Below are 25732 nucleotides of genomic sequence, written 5' to 3'. Positions count from 1 at the left end.
TGGGGCCAAGACTGTCACAGGCGGGGTCACAGGAGATCCCCGCCACTGTTGCCGTGGCGTGTCAAGAGGACCCAGGTCATGTCTGAGGTGTCCATCCTCATCCCCGCCTCACACTCCCCTCCCTAGGGCAGGCTGTGACTCAGTGGGCTTCTCTGGGCTGGGACCCACCTGCGCTCCTCCAGCCGGAAGATCGTCCTTTTTTGTGTGTTCTCCTGTTTCTCTTGGAGGCAGCCTGGCATTCTGCGTGGAATCCCAGGCAGCAGAGAGGGAGCCCGAGAGGGAGCACCTGTTAGATTCATACGTCGACATTGAAGATCCATAGGTGGTCTTTGAGGACCCCTGCAATTATGTGCGCAATTTGTGTTCATGCATTTCAAGGGCAATTAGTCGGGACTTGCATCAGATATCCCAAAGCGTCCTTAGCTATGAAAGTCAATGTCTGCTGGCCTGGAGTATGGCTCGGAGTCATCTGAGGGACTCCCTGGGGTGGGCTCTGGCTCAGGACCTCCGCTGTGCCTCACCTGGGCCACCAACTGTGTGGTGTGTGTGCCTCTCTCTCATGATGGTGTGTGTGCCTCTCTCTCATGATGTTTTGGCTGCAGGGCTTGTCTTTTCTCTTTCCTTCGGGAGAAGCTTGGGTCCACCTTGAACCTCTGATCTGTCACGTCTCTGGATGGTAGTGGGAGAAGAGTGCCTCAGGGGCCGACAGGACTATATATAACTTCTTGGACTATTTAATGTGATGCAAGAAGCATTTATGAAACATGCAATGTGTGCCAGGCCCTGCGTTCAGCAGAGCGGTGCTGTAAGCCGTGCGGGTTAGACATTAAGCTCCAAGAGGCACTGTTCGCATAGACCATATTGTGAAGGGTACCGGCTGGGAACCAGGCACTGGCAGGCTGGGGGCGGGGGGACAGAGGCTCTTTCTCAAGGAGCCCCCACTTAGTGGGAGGACAAATACGGATAGCAGTCAGGACCAGCCTCCGGGTGATTTACGTTTCCAGGAGTTGTCTGCCCAGGGTGACAGAAACTCAGAAGAGGTTAAGCTCAGTTTGGAGGGCTATGGAAAGGGTTAGGTTGAGGGATGCTTCCCAAAGAAGTTCAGGCTGAACCTGAAGGAAGAGAAAGGGGTTTTCCAGGGAGCTTGAGAGTTGTGGGGGGAAAAAAACATGAAGAAGGATCTTTTAGGAGAGGGAATAGCAGATGGGAAGCCCAGAGTAGGAAAAGCATAGGAATAGTAAGAGGAGTGAAGGGTGTTGGGGGTATTGGGGACAGTGAAGGTGAGGCTTTAAAAGGCAAATGGGGGCCGGATGATAAAAGGTATGGCTTGTCCAGCAGTGGAGGAGGGTTTGGGCTTTAATGGGTGGGTGATGGGAGCTGTTAAAACATGCGAAACAGGAGGGAAAGAGGAAAACATAGCATGCCAGGATGTGCCATGCCTAGCTTCAGGTACTTAGCCCCTGCGTCCTGTCACTCACCAAACCTGCAGGTAAGCATCTGAATCTTCAACCCCCAGGCTTGGAAGCCAGGCTGTGTGGTTAAGTGGCAGAGGCAAGTGACTTGACATTAAGATGGGGACCATCCTTCTGAGTAACGGTTGTATCTGGCACAACCATGGAGTTGAAGCAGCGCTTCTCCTCTGTCTTTTCTCCAGAACCACATCCCTGGGGCCTCCCTGGTACCCAGCCCCATCCTCTGGCCCCCACATGCTGCCCCTCAGTAGCCCCGCCTGGCTCCCTCCATGGCCGAGGGAGAGTCTGTGATGAAATTTCCGGTTCACATGTCCAGACCTTGCTTCTTCTTGGCCAAGCCTCAGCCCTTGTCAAAGGTCACCTACTTCCTAGACGCTCGCTCACGGCCTTTGATGCCCCACTCCCTGTTGAAGGATCTGAGATTCCCTTTGGGTGTGCCGGGCCCTGGTCTACCTCCAAAGTACCCTATCCAGGGTGGGCATGTTGCCTCTTCCTACTGGCATGCTTTGATTTTCCTCCTCATTGGTTGGTCACTGCTCTGGGTAGTATATTTTAATGTATTGCTATTCAGCTGAACATGGACCCAAAGGAATTTTTATCCTGAAGGGCCCCAGCCTGAAAACCTTAGTAAGTCACTCACTGTTCAAAACCAGCCTGCTGGTTGGACAAGGTGGGGTCGCTGCTTGCTGACCACCAGAGGAAACTTCTTTCTTAGAGCTGACCAGGTTTGAGCCTTTTATTTTCCATGGTTGGGCCATCTCTCCTGACCACTAAATAAGTAGACTTTCTCCGCTAGACGTTAGTAAGAGAAGTGGGGATCCTTCTTTTCAGAGTCCAAAGGCTGACTTTTGGGGTCAGTGTTTCTCAAGATATCGTCCACCTGTGTGAGCCCCAGAGACTTGGGAGAGTTAAAATACTATACTTTGGCCTCGCCCCAGGCCTATGAGTGAGTCTTTGGGGGCGGGACCCCAGCATCTCCATTTTTAGTAATCTCTGGAGCAGATTCTTATGAACCTCGAAGTTGGAAAACAACTGTCCTAAACCCGGGTCACCTTTGCCTCCCATAGTCCTTCCGTTCTCTTTGCAGTGTGCAGGCAGTACATGTCTCTCCTTCCCTGCCTCCTGGCCTGGACTAGGCTTCTAGCACCACACACACCTCTGTGGCTTGCTGGAGGGAGACTAGGAGTAGGTCCATGTCCAAGTCAGCTGGGGATTTTCCTCAGAGCTTTCCAAAAGTATGACTCGCACATCTGGATTACGGCCGCCGTGGAAGAAGGGCCTCTTGGTGCAATCAAGCTCGATGTCGAGGGTGGGGCTGGGGCTTGGGCAGCTGCCGGGGGAGCCAGGAGACATATTCAGACAAAGCTAATGGGGCCTTGAAGGGACTGTTAGCGTCTCGGCTTCCCTAGAGAAGCAGCCAGGGAGATGCCCACAAGACAGGACGTTCCGGCTGGCTGACCTGCAGGGTTGGGAGCTCCCCACTCTGGGCTGCCTGCGACCTGTGTTACCCATGCTGTCTGTCCTTCTCCTCCATGATGACCTGTGCCGCTACCGATGGCCCCGGTCTGGCAGGTTCCTCCTCTGTCCCCTGCTCCCTGCCACACTGGGTGTCCAGTGCCCTCTCACCCGAGAGGATTTGCCTGAGCTGGCCGTGCCCCCGGAGGCTGCTGGGACTGAGTCGGATCTCGTGACCCCCCAGCTTGAGAGCCCCAAAGCCATCTTCCCCCACCCTCTCCTCTGGCTCTTTCTTTCCTTGTTCTGCCTGCCTCTCTCTCTTGCCCTTCCTGCCTTAACAGAGTGAAACCGACATTGTGTTCCGGCTTCTTGTGGTCCTGCTAAGTAGCACTTAATGTGGCCTCGGTGCGGGCAGAAGGGAAGGACGAGCATGTGTGTACCGGTATGGGGGGCGGGGGAGGGGTGGCGGCGCTCATCTCGATGGGAGGAACAGGGCAACCTGTCATGCTGGGGTCATGCCAATACACTGGGCTTTCAGCGGAGCCCTCCCGGGGGCTAGACTGACCCAGGACGGGCCTGACTGTCCTCACAGCCCCCTCTGGATGGGAAGACGGAGACCAGTGAAGGTGTAGGACAGCCTGGAGTGTGGGGCAGGCACTCAGTGGTCAGGAGCAGCCGGCTCCTTCTTGGAGGACAGCAGTAGACATTTCCATTTGTATCGTGCGGAAAAGATTTAGTTAATCTGCACTTCTTCGATTTTCTAACTCAGCCTCCGTGGCCTGGCAGTTACTGTTCCCGATGTTGCTGCAAAGAGTGGTCCGTGTGGGGGTGAATTACATGGCAGAATAGGTTTAATATTGATGTTGTCACAATCAGTGAAGGGGCCCAAAGGGGCAAGATATCAGGTACTGGTAGTCAGCGTGAATTCTTCCTCCCTGTCTCCCTCAGGGGATGCTTTCATAGCTCTCTTGCCAAAAGCTCTTCTTTTATGAACCCAAGTGAGATGCGGGAGTGGGTCTCCTTTCTCCCTGAAGGAAACAATAGTTTTTGGTTTACCCTGGTTTGTACCCAGTGGTTCTCATTGCCCCCAGGTGTAAATGGGGAGCTGGACACACTACCCTTTGCTTTGCTGTTGTTACCCCTGCTTCCCAGACCACATGAGCATGAACTTGGGAGGTTAGGGGTTGCTGGGGCTGGAGGAGCTTGCTGGCTTCGCAGTGTGAGCCTGCCTTCTCTGAGGCCAGCCACTTTCCAGGCACGGTGGGAAGGAAGGACAGCTCTTCGGCCTCCCACTGACTGGTCTAAGGGGCCCCCCTTCCTGGGAACCACCCCCAGAAATCTGAGTGGAGCAGAGCTCTTGTCTTTGATGCTTCCCCCCATGGAAGCCGTTAGCTGGGGTCTCTCTCTTTGTGTGGCAGGAGTCCAGTTCTTTGGAAGAACCCAGCATGCAGGCAGCCTCTCTCCTTCAGTAGCTTTGACACCTTCAGAGGCGAGGACAGGCCAGTTGATCTCAGCAGCCCTTGGGGGACCCAGCACAAGGACCAGATTCAGACCCATTCCCGATCCCGACAAGCCCCAGCCCCTGAAGTCCGGGGCTGCGGCCACGCCCTGGCCCAGTGTCCCTTGGGACCTGCTGCTGGCCAAGGTCCCAAAGCCTTGGGGAAAACAGGGGACAGAGAGATGGGTCTGGAGAGTTAGGTGAATGGGCAGAGAGCATCCAGCCCCTGGGGGGTGTGCATGGACGCTGTGCCTCGTTGGGTACCGCTGCGCTTGCTGCCGGTGACGTCATTTGGTCGGCCTGTGGTTTGTGTGTGTGTCTGTTGATCACGATGTTCCTGTTTTGTGGTTGTCTGATCCCTTGTTTTTGGCTGTGGGCTTCTGTACGAGTATTTATTTTTAGAGGCTGCCACTTTTGGCCTGAGGGCTGATCCTTGGGCATGGTAGGCACTTGTATTTCTGAAATGATTGTGGCTTTAGATTTAAGTATTATTTTGGGGTATTGCTGCCTTTTACGTGTTTCATTACTCTGCGTGTGTGTTTCTACGATGGATGGTGTGAAATAATAAAAATGGGATGGTTTTTGAAGTTCTAATTTTAAATTAGTTTGCCTTTAATTTAGTTTTATTTTAATTAAATCTTAATAGTTCTGATTTTAAATCTCATCTTTACCAGATGCCGTATATCTGTAGGTAAATGGCTTCACTTCTGTGACTCTCACTTTCTCCTATTCCTGAAGGAGGCATGATACTCCCTGACTCGTGGGACTGGAAATGAAGTTTGTGTAAGTGCCTCGGGGGCACCTACCTAGCGTACCCCGAGAGTGCACCAAGGGTTCAGTTTGGTGAATTGTGGGTGTTTGACTTGGGTGATTACCAGCTGGCGTGTGTGTCTCAGGACGTCTTTGTGTCTGGTTTTCCTGTGTGTGGATGGTGTGTGCGTGTGACTCTTGGTGTCTGGCTGGACTTTGCCGTATTTGGGGGGGGGGGGCTTTCTTTTCTTGCCAACAGAGGGCCTGCCTTGGAGTAAAGGGAGGGGACGGGCGTGTGTGTGTGTGTGTGTGTGTGTGTGTGTGTGTGTGTGTGTCGGGGCTGGAAGCTGGGCTGCTGACTGTACAGGGTGTGAAATCACTGAGTCCCTCTGGGTGGGGACGTTCTTCGTTCCTGAGTCAGCCCTCTGGCCCTGAGCCACCCAGCACTCACTATTTCCTTTCAGAGAAAGTATTGCTCATGGGGTCCCCAGACAAAATGACACAGAGGACACCCCTCCTTGAGGAGAACCATCTCCTTTTGTGTTCTGGATCCCTAAGATGCTTCCCCTGCCCCCCTGCTCTCTGGATCCTCTTTCCAGAATCCCAGGAGCCCAGAACTCTGAGTGAAGGCATGTCGCCTCTGATGCGGGGACTGCTGGCTTTGCAGAGCCCCATCTTGACCCAGTATTTCCAGGTCCTTGGGAGGCTGGTGAAATGCCAGGGCCAGGCTTTGAACTGGGGCCCCTTGCTCCCAGGCTCCCCCTTCCTGCCCACTTAGGCTTCACAGCCCTGGAGCTGGGTGTTAGGGCCCAACAGCCTGGGTAGGGGTCCTTTTGTCCTTGTCCCTCACATCCCTGACCTCAGCTCTGTCTTGAGTGGTGCAAGGAGATTTTAGGATTCGGGGAATGGCAGCTCTTCCCTCCCTCCCTCGGGGAGATGAGAGGGTGTGCCAGCCTTTCACTGACACCTGTCGTTTGCCCTCCGGCTGTCTTGCAGAAGTGGTGGGACACACTCAGGGGCCTCTGGATGGGAGCCTGTACGCCAAGGTGAAGAAGAAGGACTCCCTGCATGGCAGCACTGGGGCCGTCAACGCCGTGCGCCCTGCCCTGTCGGCCACCCCCAACCACGTGGAGCACACCCTCTCCGTGAGCAGCGACTCAGGCAACTCCACAGCCTCCACCAAGACAGACAAGACCGATGAGCCGGCCCCCGGCCCCTCCAGTGCCCCCACTGCCCTGAGTCCTGAGGAGAAGCGCGAGCTGGACCGCCTGCTCAGTGGCTTCGGCGTCGAGAGAGAGAAGCCAGCTCCCATGTACCACACGCAGCATCTCCGGTCCCGCCCCGCAGGGGGCCTGGCTGCACCCGCCACCGGCCGCCACGTCGTCCCAGCCCAGGTTCACGTCAACGGCGGGACCTTGGCATCCGAGCGGGAGACGGACATCCTGGATGATGAGTTGCCCAACCAGGACGGGCACAGCGTGGGCAGCATGGGCACACTGTCCTCCCTGGACGGGGTCACCAACACCAGTGAGGGGGGCTACCCAGAGGCCCTGTCCTCACTGACCAACGGTCTGGACAAGTCTTACCCAGGGGAACCGATGGTCAATGGTGGGGGCTACCCCTATGAGTCCGCCAGCCGAGCGGCGCCTGCCCATGTCGGCACCCCTGCCCCTGTGCGGCCCTCCTACTCGGCACAGGAGGGTTTAGCCGGCTACCAGCGGGAGGGGCCCCACCCAGCCTGGCCACAGCCAGTACCCACCTCCCACTATGGCCTTGACCCCAGCGGTATGTTCCGCTCCCAGTCCTTTCCGGAGAGCGAGCCCCAGCTGCCCCCAGCTCCAGCCCGCAGTGGCAGCAGCCGGGAGGCTGTGCAGAGGGGTCTGAATTCCTGGCAGCAGCAGCAGCAGCAGCAGCCTCATCCCCCTCCTCGCCAGCAGGAGAGAGCCCACCTGGAGAGTCTCGGGCACAGCAGGCCCAGCCCTCAGCCGCTGGCAGAGACCCCCACCCCTGGCCTCCCTGAGTTCCCAAGGGCGGCCTCCCAGCAGGAGATCGAGCAGTCCATCGAAGCACTGAACATGCTGATGCTGGATTTGGAGCCTGCAGCGGCAGCTGCCCCCCTGCACAAGTCCCAGAGCGTGCCGGGGGCCTGGCCGGGGGCTTCCCCGCTGTCCTCCCAGCCTCTCTCTGGCTCCCCCTGCCAGCCCCATCCCCTGACCCAGTCCAGATCTGGCTACATCCCCAGTGGGCATTCCTTGGGAACCCCTGAGCCAGCTCCACGGTCCTCCCTGGCCCTGGAGTCCTTCCCTTCTGGCAGGCCATACTCACCTTATGATTATCAACCATGTCCTGCTGGGTCCAGCCAGAGCTTCCGTCCAAAAAGCCCAGCCTCCTCCTCCTCGTCTGCCTTCCTTCCAACCACCCAGAGCCCTCCAGGGCCTCAGCAGCCCCCAGTCTCTCTCTCTGGCCTCCCCGCTCAGCCTCAGTTCCCAACAAAGGAGGCAACTTCAGACCCATCCCGCACTCCAGACGAGGAGCCACTGAACCTGGAGGGGCTGGTAGCCCACCGGGTAGCAGGTAAGAGCAGTGGGACTCCTTTCCTACTCCCTCCATGCCCGCCCTCTTTGGTCTTGGATGATCTTGCTGGGGGAGGAACAAGAGTAGCCGTCACCCCATGGCGGGCACTGCTTTGACTGGGGAAGAGGCTGTCACGTGCTCGCCATCCCTGCCTGCGTTCCTCGTCCATTAGGCTCCAAGGCAGGCATTGAGATCCAAAGATCAGTGTCGTACAGTAAAGGGACAGGTACACAGGAGCGTAAGCTGTACTATGACAGGGGTGGGGACCAAAGCCCCAGAGCTGGAGGGAAAGCAAGGCTTACTGCCTGGAGCAATCAGGGAAAGCTTCTTGGAAGTGGTAACTTTGGGGCTGGAGTGAAGATTTTCTAGGCAGAGAGAAGAAGCTCTCTGCAACGCCTGCTGTCCTCAGGCTTCAGTTCCTGGGGGAAGGTATGGAGAAGCCTGGAGGGAGGGAGGCTTCTATAGACTCAGTTTCCCCCTTGGGCCCTCCCAGAGGCATAACAGAGAAAGGAGGGTGTCCTTAAGGCCAGGGCTCTATCTGAGTGCTCATCCCTGGTGGGTCCCTTCCAGGTATGTCTCATTTTGGTGGGGAGGCCAAGGTTCCCCTTCTTGTTCAACTCTCCTGTTAGTGCTTGCTTTTGGATGTGCTGTGTATGAGCAGTAGGTGCTGAGAAACATAGCTTCAGTTCCTTTCGGAGAATGGGCTTCATTTCTGGAGGCAGGAGAGGGGATGGGGCAACCAGAGAGCTTACTGGGGAGATCTAGACAAGAAATGGCAGAGTGTTGTAGGGCCACGCTGGGAGGCATGGGAAGGGCTCTCTTCCTTTCTTGCTGGCCTAAGGCCATGACCATTCCATGGGGGCAGCCACACTCAGTGGGAAATCCTGTGGGTTTGTTTAACTGTGGAGGTCAGGCCAGGCAGAGGTGGGCTAGAGATGGGGGCTAGGGGACTTTTTGCCAAGCCCCTCAGTGGACAGGGTGGTGGAAGCTCAGGGAGGAGAAGAGGAGCCTGGGCAGCTGACTCTGCCCTCCACCCCTCCCCCTAAATGTAGGGAAGCTGAGTCATCATACCAGCTGCAGGGGGAGAGAGAGACCCCTCCCTGGGGATGAACATTGGGTTTGGGGAAGCAGCTGAGGGTAGGCTGGCTGGCTATTGGGCTGGGTCCAGGACCTGGTGTGGGGGCAGGGATGTTCTGCTGTACTTCGGAGCAGAGCACGGTCCCTAGTTCCACTCTCAGTAACTTCAGATTGGCTCTGATGAAAGTATTTATGGCATGAAAATTGGCCATCAGGGTTTTACCTCGCCTGGAGAGCTGGTCCAGAAGCACATCATTGCTTTTAACTGAATGTCAAAACACAGGATGAGTAGCTCTCTAACTCTAGAGGTGAAAGGCTTTGTGGCGTGGTCCACATGGGGCTGCCATCTTCTGCTTTTTCCCACCTCTGAGCTCCTGAGAGAAGGACCCTTGGCTTCTTTGTCAGAAGTTTTATTCAAGGGAGAGGAATGGGGCCCTCTTACTACTTTATAGAGTTGAGGTAGCCTGGGGAATAGTAACACTCTAACCTAATGATGGACAGATTCTCTGGGGAAGCAGAGTGAATTTGCTCTCCCTACCAGAAAATCCTCCTGTATAGCTCTCCTGGAGTTGGCTGTAAAGGAAGCCATATCTTAATAGCTCCAGAAGGATGCCCATCTTAATGTGCATCTCCCCTCAGCCTTTTCTCTCCTACCAACTTTTCAAGTCTTGACTGTCAGCTTCTATATCCTTAGTTGCTCAGGCTTTGGCTGCCAAGGAGTCATAGGGAGGGAGAGATGTTGGTACAATGTCTCTGTCCCCAACCCTGCTATCATCTTCTCCCCAACTGTGAGTGAATCAGTCAGGAGAAAGGATTAGATGTAGAGAGGGGACAGATATATTTGGTCCCCAGGGCTATAAAGGGGCCTCTTTGGTCCGTGCTCTGTCACGAAAGTATTTCTTAGGTCAGCAGGTCCTGTTTGCACAAATTCCTCAGTAACCCTGCAGCGTGTCTGCAGTACTTGTGTAAGCAGAGGTGCAAAGGTGGGATCGTTGTGTACAACAACCTGGGAGTCAGGCAACAGGCCAGTACCACTTCTTCCTGCTGCTTCTACGTTCTTCTGCAAGAAGCTCGAACATAAGCTTCAGCATGTAACCGAGGAAGCTCAGATCTGAAGGAGAACCCCTTAATGGCCATGAATTTGATCTGGTTTCTCCTGGCTTTTCTCCTGCAGGTCTACCTTTTGTTCTTTGGCTCAGTACTTTGTCCATACCTCAATACTAGATTCCTGGTTCATTCCATTTTGATCCAATGACTCCTTATCTCTTATTTCAGCTTAGATCTCAGGGAATATAGGGGTAGTTTTCTTAACTTGATAAACAGTAGGTACCAGGAATCTGTAGCATATGTCCCACTTTCTTGTGAAACATTAGAAGCATTCCTGGTACACCAGGGACAAAATAAGTATGCCTGTTATCACCACTATCACTTAACATTGTATTTGCTATCTTAGCCAGTGCAATAAGACAAGAAAAAGAAATAGGGGCCAGAGTTGTTAAGTCCATGTTATCTTATGATCCTGAGTCTGTGACTGGACTGATCTCAGATGTCTCTAGAGGTAGAGATTTCTGTGCATGTTGGCGATCAGATGTGCATCTTATCTTTAAGGAGTCTAGAGTTTAGTAAGGGGAGAAAGAACTTGAACTTTAAAATGAAGTCATTCCCAATAGTGAGATATGGAGAAAGTTCTGTGGGAGTGAAGAAAAAGGAAAGATCAGTATCAGTGGAAGAGATTAAGGAGCATGTTGAGTGTGAGTTTTAAATAAGAGCCTTGGGAGAGGAATAGGAGTTTGGAAGTGGATGGGGTCATGGGAGGGACAGGGTTCTTAAAGAACACAGGAAAGCATAAGCATTTGACGAATATAGTAGATTGAGAGCATATTGGCAGTGAGAGAGAGTCAAGGAAGGTAACCTGGGACCTGCCTCTGGTTGGTCATAAAATACCAGACTAAAGAGCTTGAATCTTATCTAGTGGCAATGTAGGAAGCTGCGGCCATGTTTTAGTTGGGAGTATGCCATGATCAGAGCTGTAATTTAGGGAGACATATCTGGTGGATCTGGGCAGGAGGAATGCAAAATAGGAGAGGCTCTGAGTTTGGGAGATGTCATTGTTTATTAAATAGACTGGGTCAGGTGATTGTATTAGGGTGCTGACCATGGAGATGAAAAAGAAGAGATGGGTGCCAAGGATACTATAAGAGTAGAGCCAATGTACTTACAAACTGATTGGGTGTAGGGGTGAAGGAGAGGAAGACATCAAAGAGGATTCTGAGGCTCCATGAAGAGGAACAGAATGCTAGTTCCATTAATAAGCCAGGAGTTAGGAGGAGCAGATTTCATATAAGATGAAGACATCAGTGTTCCTTATGTTGAGTTTGAGGTGACGGTAGAGCCTGTACATAGACATGTATGGTAAGCAAGCTAAACATCTGGAATTGGAGCCTGAAAAAATAGAAAAAACTATAGAATTTGGGGTCATCCTCACAAAGACATGGGCTAAAGCACTGGCCATGAATGAGATCTCTATGTCAGAGGGCATGGAGAGAAAAGAACTTAGGATGAAATGGCTATGAGGGGAATGGAGGGGAAGGGGGCTGAGAAGAAACGTTCAGGACAGTGAGAGAAGACAGGGACAGTGGGTCACCACAGAAGTCAAGACAGAAAAGGATTTCCAGGAGTGGGGGTGGGGGGTTCACAGTGTCACTGGAGAGATCATGAGGAGGAGGACTGGGGAAAATTCACTGAGCTTTCCAGTTAGATGGCCCCAGGGATTTTCAAAAGACATATTTTCAGTAGAGCAGTGGTGGCAGAAAGCAGACGGCAGGATTTAGGGGTGAGTGCAGAGAGGCAGTGTGGCCAGGATGCCCACCGTTCTTTTGAGTGGTTGTATGATATAAGCAAAGAGGATGGTAGCTGAAGAGTGCAGGAAGATATGGAGAGCCTTTTTTTTTTCCCCTCTAAATATAGAAGCCATGAGAATGATTTTAGAGGAGAAGCAGAAGTTGAATATGGAGGGAATAGAAAGAAGAAAAAGATGGAAGAGAAAGAAAGAAGTTGCTAGAATAAGACCAGTAAGGAAGGACGAGGGGATATAGGCCTAGGAGCCCAGGTGGATGATTAAGGCTCAATGAGGAGGTGAGATACCTCCTTGTGGAGTAAGAGTGAAGGATGAATACAGATACAGGGAAATATATGTGTCAAGCTTTGGGACCTCAAATTGAGAGCCCAACTTTTGCATTTCATCATGGAAAGAGGAGATTACATCCAGGTCCATTCAGTCATTCATTCAGCATGCATTCCTCATCTGTGTTAGTCTAGGGTCTAGAAAAATGGTGGTAAACAAAAGAGGTAAAAACCCTTGCCTTCATGGGGGAAATGGACAATAAACACATAAGCGAATACATATATAATCTGTCAGATGGGTGGTAAGTGGCACAGAGATAAAATGAAGCAGGAAAGTGTCAGTGAGGAGTTGAGTGGGTAGGTGGTTGCACTTGACATAGGATCAGGGAAGGCTGCCCTGGGCAGTGAGGGGACGTACAGATGGAACAGCAAGTGCAAAGGCCCTGAGGTCGGGGTGTACCTGATGTGAGGTGTGGAGTAGGGCTCCAAGTCAAAGAGGTAATGGGCCTGGAGGCCAGCTTGCAGGGGGCCTTGTAGGTGATTCTAAGAACTTGGGTTTTTACTCTTTGTGCTGTGTGCACAGCAGTGATGTCATCTGACTCGTTCTAAAAGGATCAGTGTGGCCAGGATGGAAGGGAGGTAGACGGTGAGGCAGCTGCTGCTTTGATCAGAGCGGTGGCTGTGGAGATGGTGAGAAGTGCTTAGGCTGTAGACAGTCTGGGAGGCGGAGCCATCAAGGCTAGACGTGGAAAATGAACGAGAAAAGTCAAGGACAGCTCTAGGGTTTTGGACCTGAACAACTAAAGGATGGAGTTGCTCCTTGCTGAGATGGGTAAGGATGTGGGAAGAGCAGACTTGGAGGGAATGTCAGCAGTGTGATTTTGGCCACGATAGTTGGGAGATGCCCTCGAAACTGCCACAGGGAGAGGTTGGAACTTAGAAACATGGGCATCGGGATGCCGGGACGTAAGGTTGCCAGTGTATGGTGTCATGTGAAGTATGGCACATGTGGGTGCACCTGGGGGGAACACACGTGCAGCAGAGGTCCCAGGGCTGAGTCCCAGAGCCTCCTGCATTTGGCAGTTGGAGGCATGAGAGGGAAGTGGCCAAGAAGCTGGTGTGGATTAGCTTGTGAGGCAGTGCGTTGGGGAGGGAGCAGGGTTTCCTGTGCAGCCCCCGTGGGGACAGGGAGTCAGTGAATGTGGATAAAAGGAGGGTGTAGCAGGTCTTCATAGTGCATCAAGACGGGCTCATTTTAAGGACTTTCTGGTGGTGCCCAGCAGCCTTGGGCAGGAGTAGAAGTGGAAGGGACTCCAGGGAAGAGGGTTACAAAGGTGGGGGTGAGGGAAGGATGAAGGTCAGGGGGATACTGGGATGCTAGGGACTGTGGCCCTTGGGCTCAGGCTGGTAGGGTCACTGCTGGGTCCAGAAGAGGCAGGTGACCACGAGAGGACACAGGTCCTGGGATGGGGCCGTGCTGACTGTGAGGACAGGTGAGTTGTGGGGCAATAGGATTGCTCGCCTGGTCCCGGGCCAGCACCTGCTTGCCCCGTGCTGGGGTTAGAAAAGTGAGAGATGTGGCATCCTGAGGGACAGCAGGAGGTCCACCTGCCCACTGGGGAAGCAAGACCCTGGATTCACCCTCTCTTCTTCTCTGACACCCTCCCACCTCCCTCCGAGCGTGTGGCCAGATCCCAGACTCAGAACACCAACTAATCTTGATTTTCTCTTTGTTTCTGTTTTGTTTCGTCTTGTTTAATGCCTTGTCCCTTGCGTTCTCTGTGTGTCCTGTGTCCATCTGTCCTCTGTGCCGTGGGCGTGGTGCCTCCCTTGCCTGGTGTCATCCCCTCCCTGCCCCCGGCCTTCTCTTCCTGCTTGCCTCCCTCCCTGCCGGCTCCCCGGGGTCGGGGTGGGCAGCATACAACGCCAAGCTGCAGGGCATGGGACACACCGGCTTCCAGCTGCGTCCTCTCCACCGGCTCCGATCTTCCTCCCTCTCCGGTTGGTCCCCCTCCACCCCTTCCCCCTAACCAGTCTCTGGCCCTCATTGTAGCTCTCAGCTTCTCTTCCCCTCTTTCTCATGGACTACTTCTTCTAACCTTTGCCCGCTCTTATCCTGGTTCATTTTTTTCCATCCCTCTTACCTTTCTTCCTCCTCCTTCTGTTCTCTTCTTTCCATCTCTTTGCCATCCCCCCCCACTTCCTTACAACCCCCCCCCCGCCACAGCCTACTTCTCCCTCCCGCTTCTCTCAAGACTCTCTCCCCCTCCTTTCTGCATGAGCGAGTGCTCCCACTTCTGCATGGACACAGGCCTGATGCTTTTGGCTTTGGCCTTACATGCTAGGAACAGGGTCTAGGTTGACTAGATGAGCTTTCAGGCTCCCCAGAGACACACATGCCTTTGTAGTAAGCGTGCTCGGTGAGGGCGGGGACAGTCCAGCCCTCCGGCCACCCTGGCCAGACCACCCAAGCTGCTGGGCCAGGGTCTCAGCAGGAGCCAGGCTGTGCTTTGCATGGGTCACCAGGCTCACGACAAAGAGTGGCGCCCTGGCACCTGCTGTTCTGTCTACTCTTGAGCATGGTCCTCTGGGGACACGGCTCCCCCTCCGACCTCATCCCGAATCTCTGACCACAGGACCCATGTCCAAGAGTCAGAAGCCCTGGGCGTGGTCCGGGCTCTGCCAGTGACCACCTCTGTGACCCTGGGCAAGTCTCTTAGTTACTCAGAGGGAAAGGGAAAAGGGAGTCATTATAGCCCACCATGTGTATTTTGCATGGTGGCTTGACATGCCCCAATATGGCGTACCCCGCATGGAGGGTGATGCGCACTAGCATCTGCCCATAGGCTGTTAGCTCTTGGGAGGGAGTTGCCCCATCATTTTCCCTGCCCCTCCAAGCCTGGAGGCCCAGGGGAGAGATAGGCTGTGCTCAGGTTCCCCCCTGGTCATGGCCTTGAGCACTTCCAGGAAAAGGCGTAGGGGTAGTGGGGATTTTTGACTCCTAATGGCAATATCTGGTGTTTGCCTAGACCCTCCTCTTCCCAGTCCATGGAAAATGGGGAGATGGCTCTAGCAGAATGCCCCCTGTCCACCTCCTTTCCCCTCCCTTCACCCTTTCTCGGCCTAGTGGTGGGGAGCGCAGTGTTCAGTCGAACCTGGGCGTTAGGGGCAGATCTGGGACAGTGGGCCGTCCCAAGGGGAGCTGGCATGGCTTGCCCTGGGGCTGCTAGTGTGATCGCCGTGTGGCTTTCTGGTGCCCTGGCCCAGCAGGTGGCCTCCCGGAGACCCTGGCTTTCGGAGCCCCAGGCATGCTGTTGGACACCCAGCCCCGTCGCCTGGAGCTGAGGAATCCAGGCTTTTGGAAATCGGAAGGCTGGAAAGAAGAGCTGGGTCTTCGGGGGTGGCCGTGGCCAGTCCGGGGGCCGGGGGGGATAGGGGCGGCATGTGATGAAACCTGACTCCAGGCGTTTGTCTATAGGACTCGGGGCACCTGTGCTTTGCCAAAGTGGGTGTTTGGGTGTGTGCTAGGACTGCAGCCCCCAGAGGTCAGTGTGTGTGTGTGTGTGTGTGTGTGTGTGTGTGTGTGCGCACGCGTGTAGGGAGTGGAGCATGTGGACACAGAGGCCTCGACAGAGACAGGGAACCAGGCCAAGTGACCGAGAAAGTCCTGGGGTTGAGGGTGGTGGTGTGGAGGTGTGTGGCAGGGACTAAACCTATTTTTAGCATCGGTCAGTCTCTGGGACATGAGGGAGGGGTGTTCTCTCTGTGACACTGGCTGTTAGCTTGTGTCCAGCCGTCCCAGCTTGGCTGAGGAACAATAGAGCTCTCTTCCCTCCCCACTGCCATGCCCTGTCTCCCCTCCTGTAGAGAAGGACAAGAGAGAGGGGACATGGCTCTCCAGCGCTCTGGGGCATATCTGGGCCTGCCAAAGGGAACAACAGTGAGATACTGTGTTCAGAGAATGTGAGAGGCTCTGACTGGCCACTGGTGCCATGGGGCACGCTGCAGGGGGAGGGGCCATCTCCGTGGGAGTGGAATGTGGGGTCTTCCCCTTCTGCAGAGTCCAGCTTTTTGGGGGTCGTCCTGTCTATCCCTCCCCCTCCCGCGGGACTTGAGGAGGTGTGGTCGTTTTCGGATAGCTGACTATACCAGGATCTCGCTTCCTCCGCTGTTGAGAAGCCCCTCTCGGGTGGTCTGGCCCCTTCTCTGGGTGGCTACAGCCAGCTCAGCACCTGACCGTGGAGGGTGCTTCTGGGCAAACCAGAGAGCATTTTCTCTGTCCCTCGGGGAGATTTAGGGCCTCGAATGGAAACAGACCCACTTTTCAAGGGCAGACATCAGATCCCCAACCAGGGAACCCGGCCACCCCTTGCAAAGGCACAGGGATCTGCCAGAAAGAGGCTGCTGGGCTGGGTGAGCCGGAACTGAAACCAGCCCTAATGCATTTCTTTTAACCTTGGAGCTGAACTTAGCTCCAAACCCCTAGAGCCTTTCCCAAATGGGCCTCCTTTGTCACAATTATTATTAGAAAATCAATGGTTATGTCTGTTTCTTTCTAATGTTTTTGCCAGGAATGAAACACGCGGCAGCTCTGGACCAGGCCGCCCAGGAGGCAGGGACTCGGTGGAGGTGGGAGAAGTGGGGCGAAGGCAGGAAGCCCCTGCAAACATGGCGTGGTGCTTGGGGCAGCCCCCCTCTGATGGCTGGGAGCCTGGGGTGGCTGCGGCCTGGGGTCCCAGGAGCTACCCAGCCCTGGGAGAGCCTGCTGTGTCTTTAATCTGGCTTGATGGTCCTATCCTGGTCCTAACCATTGGATCAGTGACCTCCCATTCTTCTATTCGGAAAATCAGGGCACTTTAAGAGGAGGGCTTATTTGCTTTAAGTCAAGCAGTTTGTGAGACTGGTTCACTGTCCCGTCCAGGGCTCTCTTCTCTCAGTGGAGACAGCAGGCAGGCTGCCCTGGGGTGTAGAGAGTCCCGAGAGGAGGCCTGAAACCTCCTCCCACAGCCCCCTGGGTCCGTCTGCCTTGTAGACACTACACCAGTCCTGCCGCCATCCGGATGGGGCCCCCGGCTATGTGATCGGATGAGTGCGTGTCTCTGAGGGACTGTGTGTGCGTGTGCGCGTGAGCGAGTGTGTGTCCACCCCTAGTCTGGCGCCGGCAGCCTGCTGTTCATGACAGGTCAGAAGGCTTCCCAGCCCGGGATTTTCATGGCAGCCTTAGTGGCTGTGCCAGGACCCGGAGCAGGGGACACACAGACTCCACCATGGAGGGCAGGCTATTCAGTCTGGAACGGGCCTCACAGGCACATCCTGGGGGGACCAGTGGTGTTTGTGTGTGCGTGCATGCAGGTGTGTGTGTGTGCGCAGAGTGCCACGGGACAGGGCTCCCCGATGTGTCGGCCACAAGGCCGGCGCAGCCAGCGTCCCACGTGCCTTCTGGTGCAGCCCAGAACTTCCCCTCGCTTAACCTACCCCTGTGGGGGGTGTGGTGAAGGCAGAGCTGCGGATGTCCTCGCACAAGATCACGAAGACAAGAAGCCTGTCTTCAGGCTGGGTCTTGGCTTCTGGGCCGTGGGGGGTACGTTTTCTAGGATTCTGGTGCCAGCTCAGTGAGGCTCAGCCCAGCTTTGGGGAGACAGAGTAGGAAGGAAGGCGGGCGAGGCTAACAGCCTGCCGCGGCCTGGGGAATGGAAGGGAATGCAGAAAGGCAGATGGAGCGCATGACTTCAGGCCCTTGGCCTGCTGCTTGGAGGGGAGGGGAGGGGCGGGGCGGGAAGCTGGACCATCTTTGGGGCACAACGAGGGGAAGGTAGACGAGAGGCCAACATAAAGGCGGTTGGTAAAGGTTTTCAGAGGTGCACGGGAGGAAGGCTGGGGAACCCCAGAGAAGGCCAGCAATATTCTAGGGTCCAGCTGGGGCTGGGGACTTCATGACAAGGCTTAGTCATTTCTTTGTTTCTTCTCGGGAGCACCAGCTGCGAGATGATGCATTATTTGCACTCTCCCACGTTCTTCCCTACGGGCCTGATGTTGCTTGTTGGTTGATGCAATCACCTTGGAGACGGTCTCTCCTCTCCCCACCTTCCCTCACTTGCCTGGAAGCCCTGGCCCTCGGCCTCCAGAGTTTGAAAGGCATTGACATCTGTTTCTTGTATCAGCCCTTTGTGCTTTGGGTCCCAATCCTGTGCAGGGTGGAGAATCCTGGGGAAGGCCAGCCCCACCTCAGTGGATCCCCCACCCTGCAGAGGAAGCCTGGGATGTGGGCAGAGGGAGGCAGTGGGGAGTCCGGAGGTGAGACAGGCCCAGCTCCAGCGTGGACCCTGGCTGAGACACACCTCCTTCTCTGGGGAACTGGGCCTGATCGATCCTTTCTCGTCTACAATCCTCATTGCCCTCTCTGCCCCGCATTCCTCCCAGGGGTGCAGGCTCGGGAGAAGCAGCCTGCAGAGCCCCCCGCCCCTCTCTGGAGGCGGGCAGCCAGCGATGGACAGTATGAAAACCAGTCTCCAGAACCCGCGTCCCCCCGTAGCCCTGGGGTTCGTTCCCCTGTCCAGTGCGTCTCCCCTGAGCTGGCTCTCACCATCGCCCTCAATCCTGGAGGGCGACCCAAAGAGGTGAGTCCTTGGGCTGCATCCTGTGGCCAGAGAGATGAGAGTGGAGCCTGCCTCAATGGTCTAGGAGTCACAGTGTCACCAGTGGCCCTGCCCTATCAGGAAACTCAGTCCTCACCCCGTATCTCTTCTCTGGCACATGGAATCTGGCATTTCCTCCCTAAATAGCTTATATGCTCCCACTTTTTAGATTAACACTGAGATCAAAGTTCCCTCCTTGATTCCTAAAGAGTGCTGTTTAGTAGGATGGTAAGGGTATGACACAGATGATCACAGTCTCTAAGCTCCCAGCCAGACCCTATAGACTGACAAGAGTGGTTTTGAATTCTTTCTAGGTGTGGGGTTTCCTTGGGAGATCTAATTTCAATGCCAAAATGTCTGTCTGTCATGGGAGGCAGTAGCTTTCACACTTCAAAGAGCAAAACATCCACCAGGGAGCTTGATAAAAATGTTAATTCCCAAGTCCACCTCCAGAGATCCCAGCATATTAGATCTGGGGCAGGGCCTAGGAATAGGCGTTTTAAACATCCATGCTGGAAGATTCTGATATGAGTGACCCATGTCCCAGAAAATCCAGGCTATCGAGTCATTCTGGCTAAAAATGGCTTTTGGCCATCTTTTCTCTGCTGCCTTCTGGCAGGACCTGAGTCCCCCATCCCCAGCCCCATTCTCTTTGGCTCTATTGCGGAATATTTCCAAGGCAAGTGTTCCAGATTTCCACCCGTGCTGGATCATGGCTTTGCAAATAGAACTTCTCGTTCTCTCAGTGACAAAGGAGTTGGGGTTGGGGGGTGGGCCATGAATGGCCAGGATCTCCCTTTGAACTTTGTGGTTCCTCGAGGACGGGTGGGTGGTAGGGCTGGCAAGGGGACATGTGGGCTTTTTACCTGGGAAACCCGTGCTCTTCAGGGTCACAGCCACCAGTGGGCATCACCTCCCACCTCCCCTCTTCTTCTCCCGCAGCCCCATCTGCACAGCTACAAGGAGGCCTTTGAGGAGATGGAGGGAACCTCCCCGACCAGCCCACCGTCCAGTGGGGGTAAGAGCTCCTCACTAAGCCTGTCTTCCCTGGGTCCCCGCAAGGCTCTCTCTCAGCCCCGGCCTGAGTAAGCACCTCGGATTTGGGGGGAGATGCTGACAGAGGGCAGGGCTGAGATCTGTCGCTCTGGGTCCAGATGGCTCGTTTCACTTCACCATCCCTGTCCGACTCCCCTTCCTTCCATTGTCCACACGCACGCATGTGGGGGTGCAGCAGCCACCCCTCCACATCGGGATCCTACCGACCTTCTGTGGGGTCTCTGGCCTCCCAAAGTCCAGAATTTTCCTAATCATTGAGAGGTTTTTCATCTTGTGTGCAAAACTCCACCCTCCCATCCTAAAGTGACTCTCTGTGACCTGCTGTGTATCTCTGGTCTTCTGTACCCTTCGATCTCCTTGCTCCTGAGCCCCATTTCTATCTACACCTGGGCACCTCTTCCATTTCACTCAGCCTACTAAGTTTTCATCAGGGGAAGAAAGGAGTCCCCAGCTCATCTGTCCATAGTGTCCAGGCAGGAATATTCAGTCTCTAGCCCGTGATGCACTCACGGGAGAGGCAAAGCCCTGATGGGCAGAGGCCTTTCCATCCAAAGAGAAGATCTGGATGAGTGCAGGGCTGGGGTCGTGTACCTTATGGTAGATGAGACAGGGGGAGCTGGAAGTGGGGTAGCTGTGGAATGACAGCGATGGAACATGCCTGAGAAGGACTCAGGGTTCCTGTGGCAGGCCTGGGGCAACCAAGGAAGGAGAGACCAGGGAGGGGTGGAGGGTGAGGACGGAGACCAGAGATGGTAGCATGTTCTCCCGAGGGCTGGCTGTCCTGAGGGGAGAATGTGCCCTGGGCTGCGGACCTTGTGTGGGCTGCTGTCTGGGGCACGCAGGAAGCCAAAGCTGGGAGTGGAAGCCATGATCCTCCCCAGGGCAGCGTGGCCCAGTGGAAATCCAGCCCAAGTCACGTTTGTGATGGAGCATTTTCTAGTGTCTGCATTGAAAAACATCATAGAAAACTGGAGAAGTAAACTGTAATATTTTTTTGTTTAACCCCAACTGTCTAAAACATTATCATTTCAATAGATCAAGATAAAAATATTAATGAGGTATCTTACAAACTTTAAAAAATTTTTTTATTGAGATTCAATCAGCCAACACATCGTACCTCATCATTAGTTTCAGATGTCATGTTCAATGATTCATCAGTCGCCTCTAATGCCCAGTGCTCAATCTTTTTTTTTTTTTCTTTTAATGTGAAAGAGTCTGGTGAAATTACTTTTAACAGGTTTTAAGGAATTTGAAAGATCTATGATATTATAATTTCAACATGGAATCAATATAAAGAGATACATCGCATTCATGTTTCCTACCAAGTGTTTGAGACCTAGTGTGTGTTACACCTGGAGCAGATCTCAATTCTGATTGGCTGTACAGCCGTCACCGTCCTGCCTGCCATCCTAGATGGTGCGCGCCCAGGGCAGGCTACCCAAGAGGCAACTCCGTGGCCTTTTGTGACTCCCTGGAATCGCTCTCCTTCCTGAGGGTGGTCTTAACCCGCCATCCTCCTGCATGCTTTGATTCGCTGTTGGTCCAGTCAGCCAGGATCTTGGGCATCACCCCATGTGGGATGGAAGCCATCTGGGCAGAGTGAGGCTTAGGTTTTGTCATATGTGTCTGTTCCCGTTCTTCACTCACTGCCCTGGCCAGCCCTGCAGCCCCATCAGGGAGAATAAGTCAGAGGTTTCATCAGTGCACAGGGCTGGGAGAGAGGACAGAGGCGGAGAAATGCAAGGAATTCCTCTCTCGGGAAGCAAAAACCTTGCCTGGCTTCGGGGCCGCCCACTCGTCTGCTTCAGCAGAAGAGCCTGATGCCGGGGGACGGGGGCACGAGCAACTAGGGAGCTGGAGGAGCTGGAGGTGGAACCGAGAGGAACCTCCCCCTGCCTCTTGTCCTCTTCGTCTTGTCTCAGTGGTCGCCCTGTGCCTCTGCAGCACCTCCTTTACCAACACATGCTTGCCTGTGGGCTGGAGATGCTCCACGGGTGTTCAAGGGACTGTGGTCTCTGAGGCTGGGCTCATTCCTCCATGGTTAATTACATTCAGATTCATTCATTTGACAAACATTAATAAGGGTCTGTTGCAAGACGCCATTTTTAGTAATGGGCAGGGGTGCGGCGTGGGGCAGAAACTGAATCTTTGTGTGGTGTGTGTGTGTGTGTGTGTGTAAGGAGAGGGAGGGATAGAGACGTGCAAGCTTAGCCTTACCTTGTTACTGGGATGTGTGCATTTGTACACATTTGTCCCCTCTGCTGTGTTATGTCCACTGGGCATCTGAGGACGGTGTGCGGACTCAGTCTGCCCCATCTAGAGCCCTGTGATTTCTCACTATTTCTGTGTGTAACTGTGTATACACCACATGTGCACGGAGAAGCTATGTATGTTGCTTATAGTGAGAGACTGTAACTTTTTGTTTCCAGTGGGTCTCTCTGTCTTTTGGGGAAAGGAGGAGGAGTCCAGGAGGGTCCTGGGGCTGCCATGTGGGGACCAGGCACCCGAGGGCTACAGCTCATTTTTTGGGGCCATTGGTGTGTGGCAGACAGGCTTGGGCTCTGGCTGACCTGTGTGGCTGCCTGTCCTCAGGGCCGGTGGCCTCTGCATGCTCCCAGCAGCCGTGATAGGAGACATGGCAGCTGCCCCAGAGAAATCGTGTGACTGGGCATACCAACCACCCTGCCGTTCAGCTCGGAGTCCAGCCACGTCCTTGGCTGGTGGGACAAGGCTGGACAGCCCTTTCTGACCTTGCGTGTTCCATGACACCTCTAGCCCAGCCAGGCAGCTTGGAAGGGCCCTGGGGTTTGCACAGGGAGTTGGTGCTCTTGCCAGAGGAACACCGAGATTTTGGGAGTACAGAGAGCCCCACACTGAGAAATTCTCTCTTCCTGGGGTTTACAAGTGGCATGGTTGACTGGGGGTCAAAGACCTCCAGCTGAGGGCTGCCCAGGGGTCTCAGGGTTGGCATGGCTCCACCCGTGATCCCTTATTCCCTCCGTCATTTATAGGATGTGCCTTCTTGTTTTCCCATTTCCTTTTGTTCTCTAAGCCCACCCAAGTGCATGGTGTAGAAAGACTTGTGTGTGTGTTGGGGGAGCAAGAGGATGAGGGAAGAGAGAATATAATCCGGAGGAAGTCAGAGATAGCCAAGGAAAGCCGTGTGTATGTTGTAAGCTATGGCGACGTAAGGGGACCGCAGTGATGCCCCTGGGGGCCCCAGGATAAAAGTTATTTGCTCAAGGTTGAGGGCCAGGGCCGGCTTGAGGGGCATTTGCTGACTTTTTCACTCTACCCTTGGAGCTGTGGAGAAACACGGAAACAGGAAAGGGCAGTGGGAGCAAGGCAGCAACCCCTGGGGCTGGGGCCGGTTCCCCTGTCCTCCTTCCTGCTGCCCACCCTCACCAACATGTCCTCACTCGAGGGTGTCCCCGCTCCTGCCCCCCTTTTCCTCTCCCCACACCTCCCTCATCCCCAGGCTCACTCCCTGTGTCTCCTCTCTTCTTCTTGGCGCAGTGCGCTCCCCTCCAGGTCTGGCCAAGACACCCCTGTCTGCTCTCGGCCTGAAACCCCACAACCCAGCGGACATCCTGTTGCACCCTACAGGTGGTGAGTGACTCCAGCTGGAAGGGAGGCGGTAGGGAGGCCAGAGGGAGGAGTAGGGGTTGGAGGACCCCTGTGGTCCTGGGCCGAGCCTTGGGATCTCATCAAAAAATGCCCAGAGGTGATGGGTCCTCAGGACCCTCTGGAAACAAGAAAGCCTGGCTTTGTGTCCACAATGCGGTCAGTCCTGAGGAGGGGGGCTCTCTGCAGGGGTTGAGGGGGATAGGTCCCTCTGCAACCTCGTGCCCATGGATAGGTAGGGTCAGTGCCACTCCAAAGGGGCTCTGAATTGGTGATTTGGATGCTTGGCCTCAGTTTCCTTGGGTTAGCTCCCTGCCAGAAGCCTGGCTCTATCCCCCCATACACACACACACACACACACACACACACACACACACACACACACCCCAGTTCCCACCTCCCACTTCCTCACCACATCCCCCAGCTCCCCTCCTCCCTGTGGGCAAGGGGAGAGTAGAGGGCCCTGGTCCCTGAGTGGCCATTTTGAGCAGGCTGAGACCAGAAGGTTGTCTCTGGTTTTAGGGCTGGGCTGGGGCTCTTGGGGCCAACTTTGCTTTTCTTCCTTAGTCACCAGAAGACTGATCCAGCCAGGTAGGAGGGCAATGACACGCATGTGTGACCCACATGGACACATGGCCGGCACAGCCTCCCCCTTGGAGGTGTCTGCATGGCCGGGGACACTGAGTCACTGGGGAGCACAAGGGGCCTGGGGCTTCCTCTCACCAGCCAGCACACTTCTGCTTGAGATGCAAGCAAGGGGCTGGCGGGGGGGGGGGGGGGGGGCTTTGTCCCTGAGACTGAAGCCCTCTTTAGACTATGTGTCCTGAGCCCCCAGGGCCGTGTCAGGGTGGACTTCACCTCTTACCCTGGGCTCCTCTGCCCCGGTCTCACCCCTGCTTTCCTGCCTCTTTTTTCTCAGTGGATTGTCTTTCAGGAAATAATCTCTGTTAATCGATCTCTCTCTCTCCTTTCTGCTTTTCCTCTCCTCCTCACCTGCCTCTCTTTCCTGCCCCTCCTTCCTCCTACCTCTCCTCTCATCTTCCCTCAGAGGAGGATGAGGGAAAGGTGGTGACCGAGCTTCCCAAAGGTAAGTGTGGCTTTGCTGTGTGGCCGCTTCCTGCTCTCTGGGTCTGGGGATGGCCATTCTTGAGTAGCTTGCCCGGGCTGGCTCAGGGGTAGCTCTCTTTCCTGACAGGTCTCAGATGACTGGACACATAGCTTTCTGTTCCCACCCCCCCCACCCCGTGATGAGCTGTCACTCAACCTGGATGTTGCCTGAGTTCTGACGGGCAAGCTGGGCTGGGGTTCAGGCATAGCCGGCTCCAGGCGCCAGGGCGGTGCCATCTGGTGACGACCCCCACCTACAGCCGCACCCCCACTAGCTTGACTGGGGGTGCTGCCAGCCCCCTTGGCGGGCGAAGGGACGCACGTTCTTCTGCTGCCTGGGGGCACTCCATGTGTGTCACTCAAAGCAGGCCTTCTCAGCAGTCTTAGCCGAGAGTAGGCTTCTTGAAGCCCATGCTTGGGGCTTCTCAACACAGATGGTAGGAAGTCTGTCCTTCTGGGAGCTTGGATGCCTCTGGGGCTCTCAGAACAGCGATGGGTTCACCCCCACATGAGTGAGTCGGGACACCCATGCACGTAATTTTGAGTTTCCTGGAGTTCGCATGTTTGTGGCTCAGCTTAACCCTCGATTTAGATGAACTCTGCGTTGTATGTGAAGCAGGGAATGGGATGTAAGCAGAGAAAGGAAAGCAGAGAGGGGACTTGATTGGGTTGAAGGCCTTTAACTTATTAGGGACAGAATTCAAATGACAAGTCAGAGCATGAGGTGAAATGAAGAAGGTGCCAGCCTAGGCCTTTTGTGTGTGGCTCTGGGCATCCGTGTCCCCCTCTCCTTCACCAGGGGGCCTTGGATGGGGGGAGGCTGAGGTCCCTTCCAGCTCTGACATGTTAGATGTTCTGACCTCCCACTTGGGTCCTGGTTCTCTGCAGCCTGGTTTCCTTAAAGGTTCTATCAGCTTTTCTCCCTTTCTCCCTTCCTTCCTTCCTTCCTTTCTTCCTTCCTTCCTTCCTTCCTTCCTTTCTTTCTTTCTTCTTTCTTTCTTTCCCACAAATGCTCTTAGTGGGAGGGTGTGAGGGGAGATTATCCCAGGAGCTGACAGGCCCTGGATGCTGTGTTTCCCGCTTGGGGGCAATGCTTCAGAGAAGTGAGTATTAGCAGTTATGAACTGAGACCTGCCTGTTTTGCCTCACAGATGCCTTTCAGCCTTTACAGCCCCGAGGCCTCCGGCCCTCTTCCCTGTGTCCTGGAGCCATAGAGTTCGGAGGGGAAGGTTCTTGCGGATCTCCTCAGCTACATCCATCATTTTCATGGATGTGGGGCTGAGGCCTGTGTTGTGGGGTTGGGGGTCTGGGGCTTCTGCCCAAGGCCACAGTGAGGAGGCAGCAGGACCCAGACTGGACCT

At 54.8% G+C, this 25732-nt stretch overlaps 1 protein-coding gene across 11 annotated transcripts in view; it reads left to right on the top strand.

Annotated features, from left to right (window-relative positions):
* Positions 1–25732, top strand: part of TNS1 (tensin 1) — a 200456-nt gene that overhangs the window by 149241 nt on the left and 25483 nt on the right. For 5 of the 11 annotated variants that reach the window (XM_047721013.1, XM_047721020.1, XM_047721022.1 and 2 more), the window contains 7 exons: positions 6172–7749; positions 13867–13950; positions 18370–18566; positions 19527–19602; positions 23157–23249; positions 23832–23855; positions 24313–24351. In XM_047721013.1, coding sequence (XP_047576969.1) covers positions 6172–7749; positions 13867–13950; positions 18370–18566; positions 19527–19602; positions 23157–23249; positions 23832–23855; positions 24313–24351 — 2091 coding nt within the window. The remainder of the gene's footprint in view (positions 1–6171; positions 7750–13866; positions 13951–18369; positions 18567–19526; positions 19603–23156; positions 23250–23831; positions 23856–24312; positions 24352–25732) is intronic. The other 6 variants (XM_047721014.1, XM_047721015.1, XM_047721017.1 and 3 more) reach the window with 6 other exon arrangements.

This window comes from Lutra lutra, chromosome 3 (genome assembly GCF_902655055.1).
Source record: "Lutra lutra chromosome 3, mLutLut1.2, whole genome shotgun sequence".
In the NCBI taxonomy this organism is placed as follows: Eukaryota; Metazoa; Chordata; class Mammalia; order Carnivora; family Mustelidae; genus Lutra; species Lutra lutra.
Note: the sequence above shows the minus strand (reverse complement) of the source record. Positions and strands in the feature narration are given on the sequence as shown.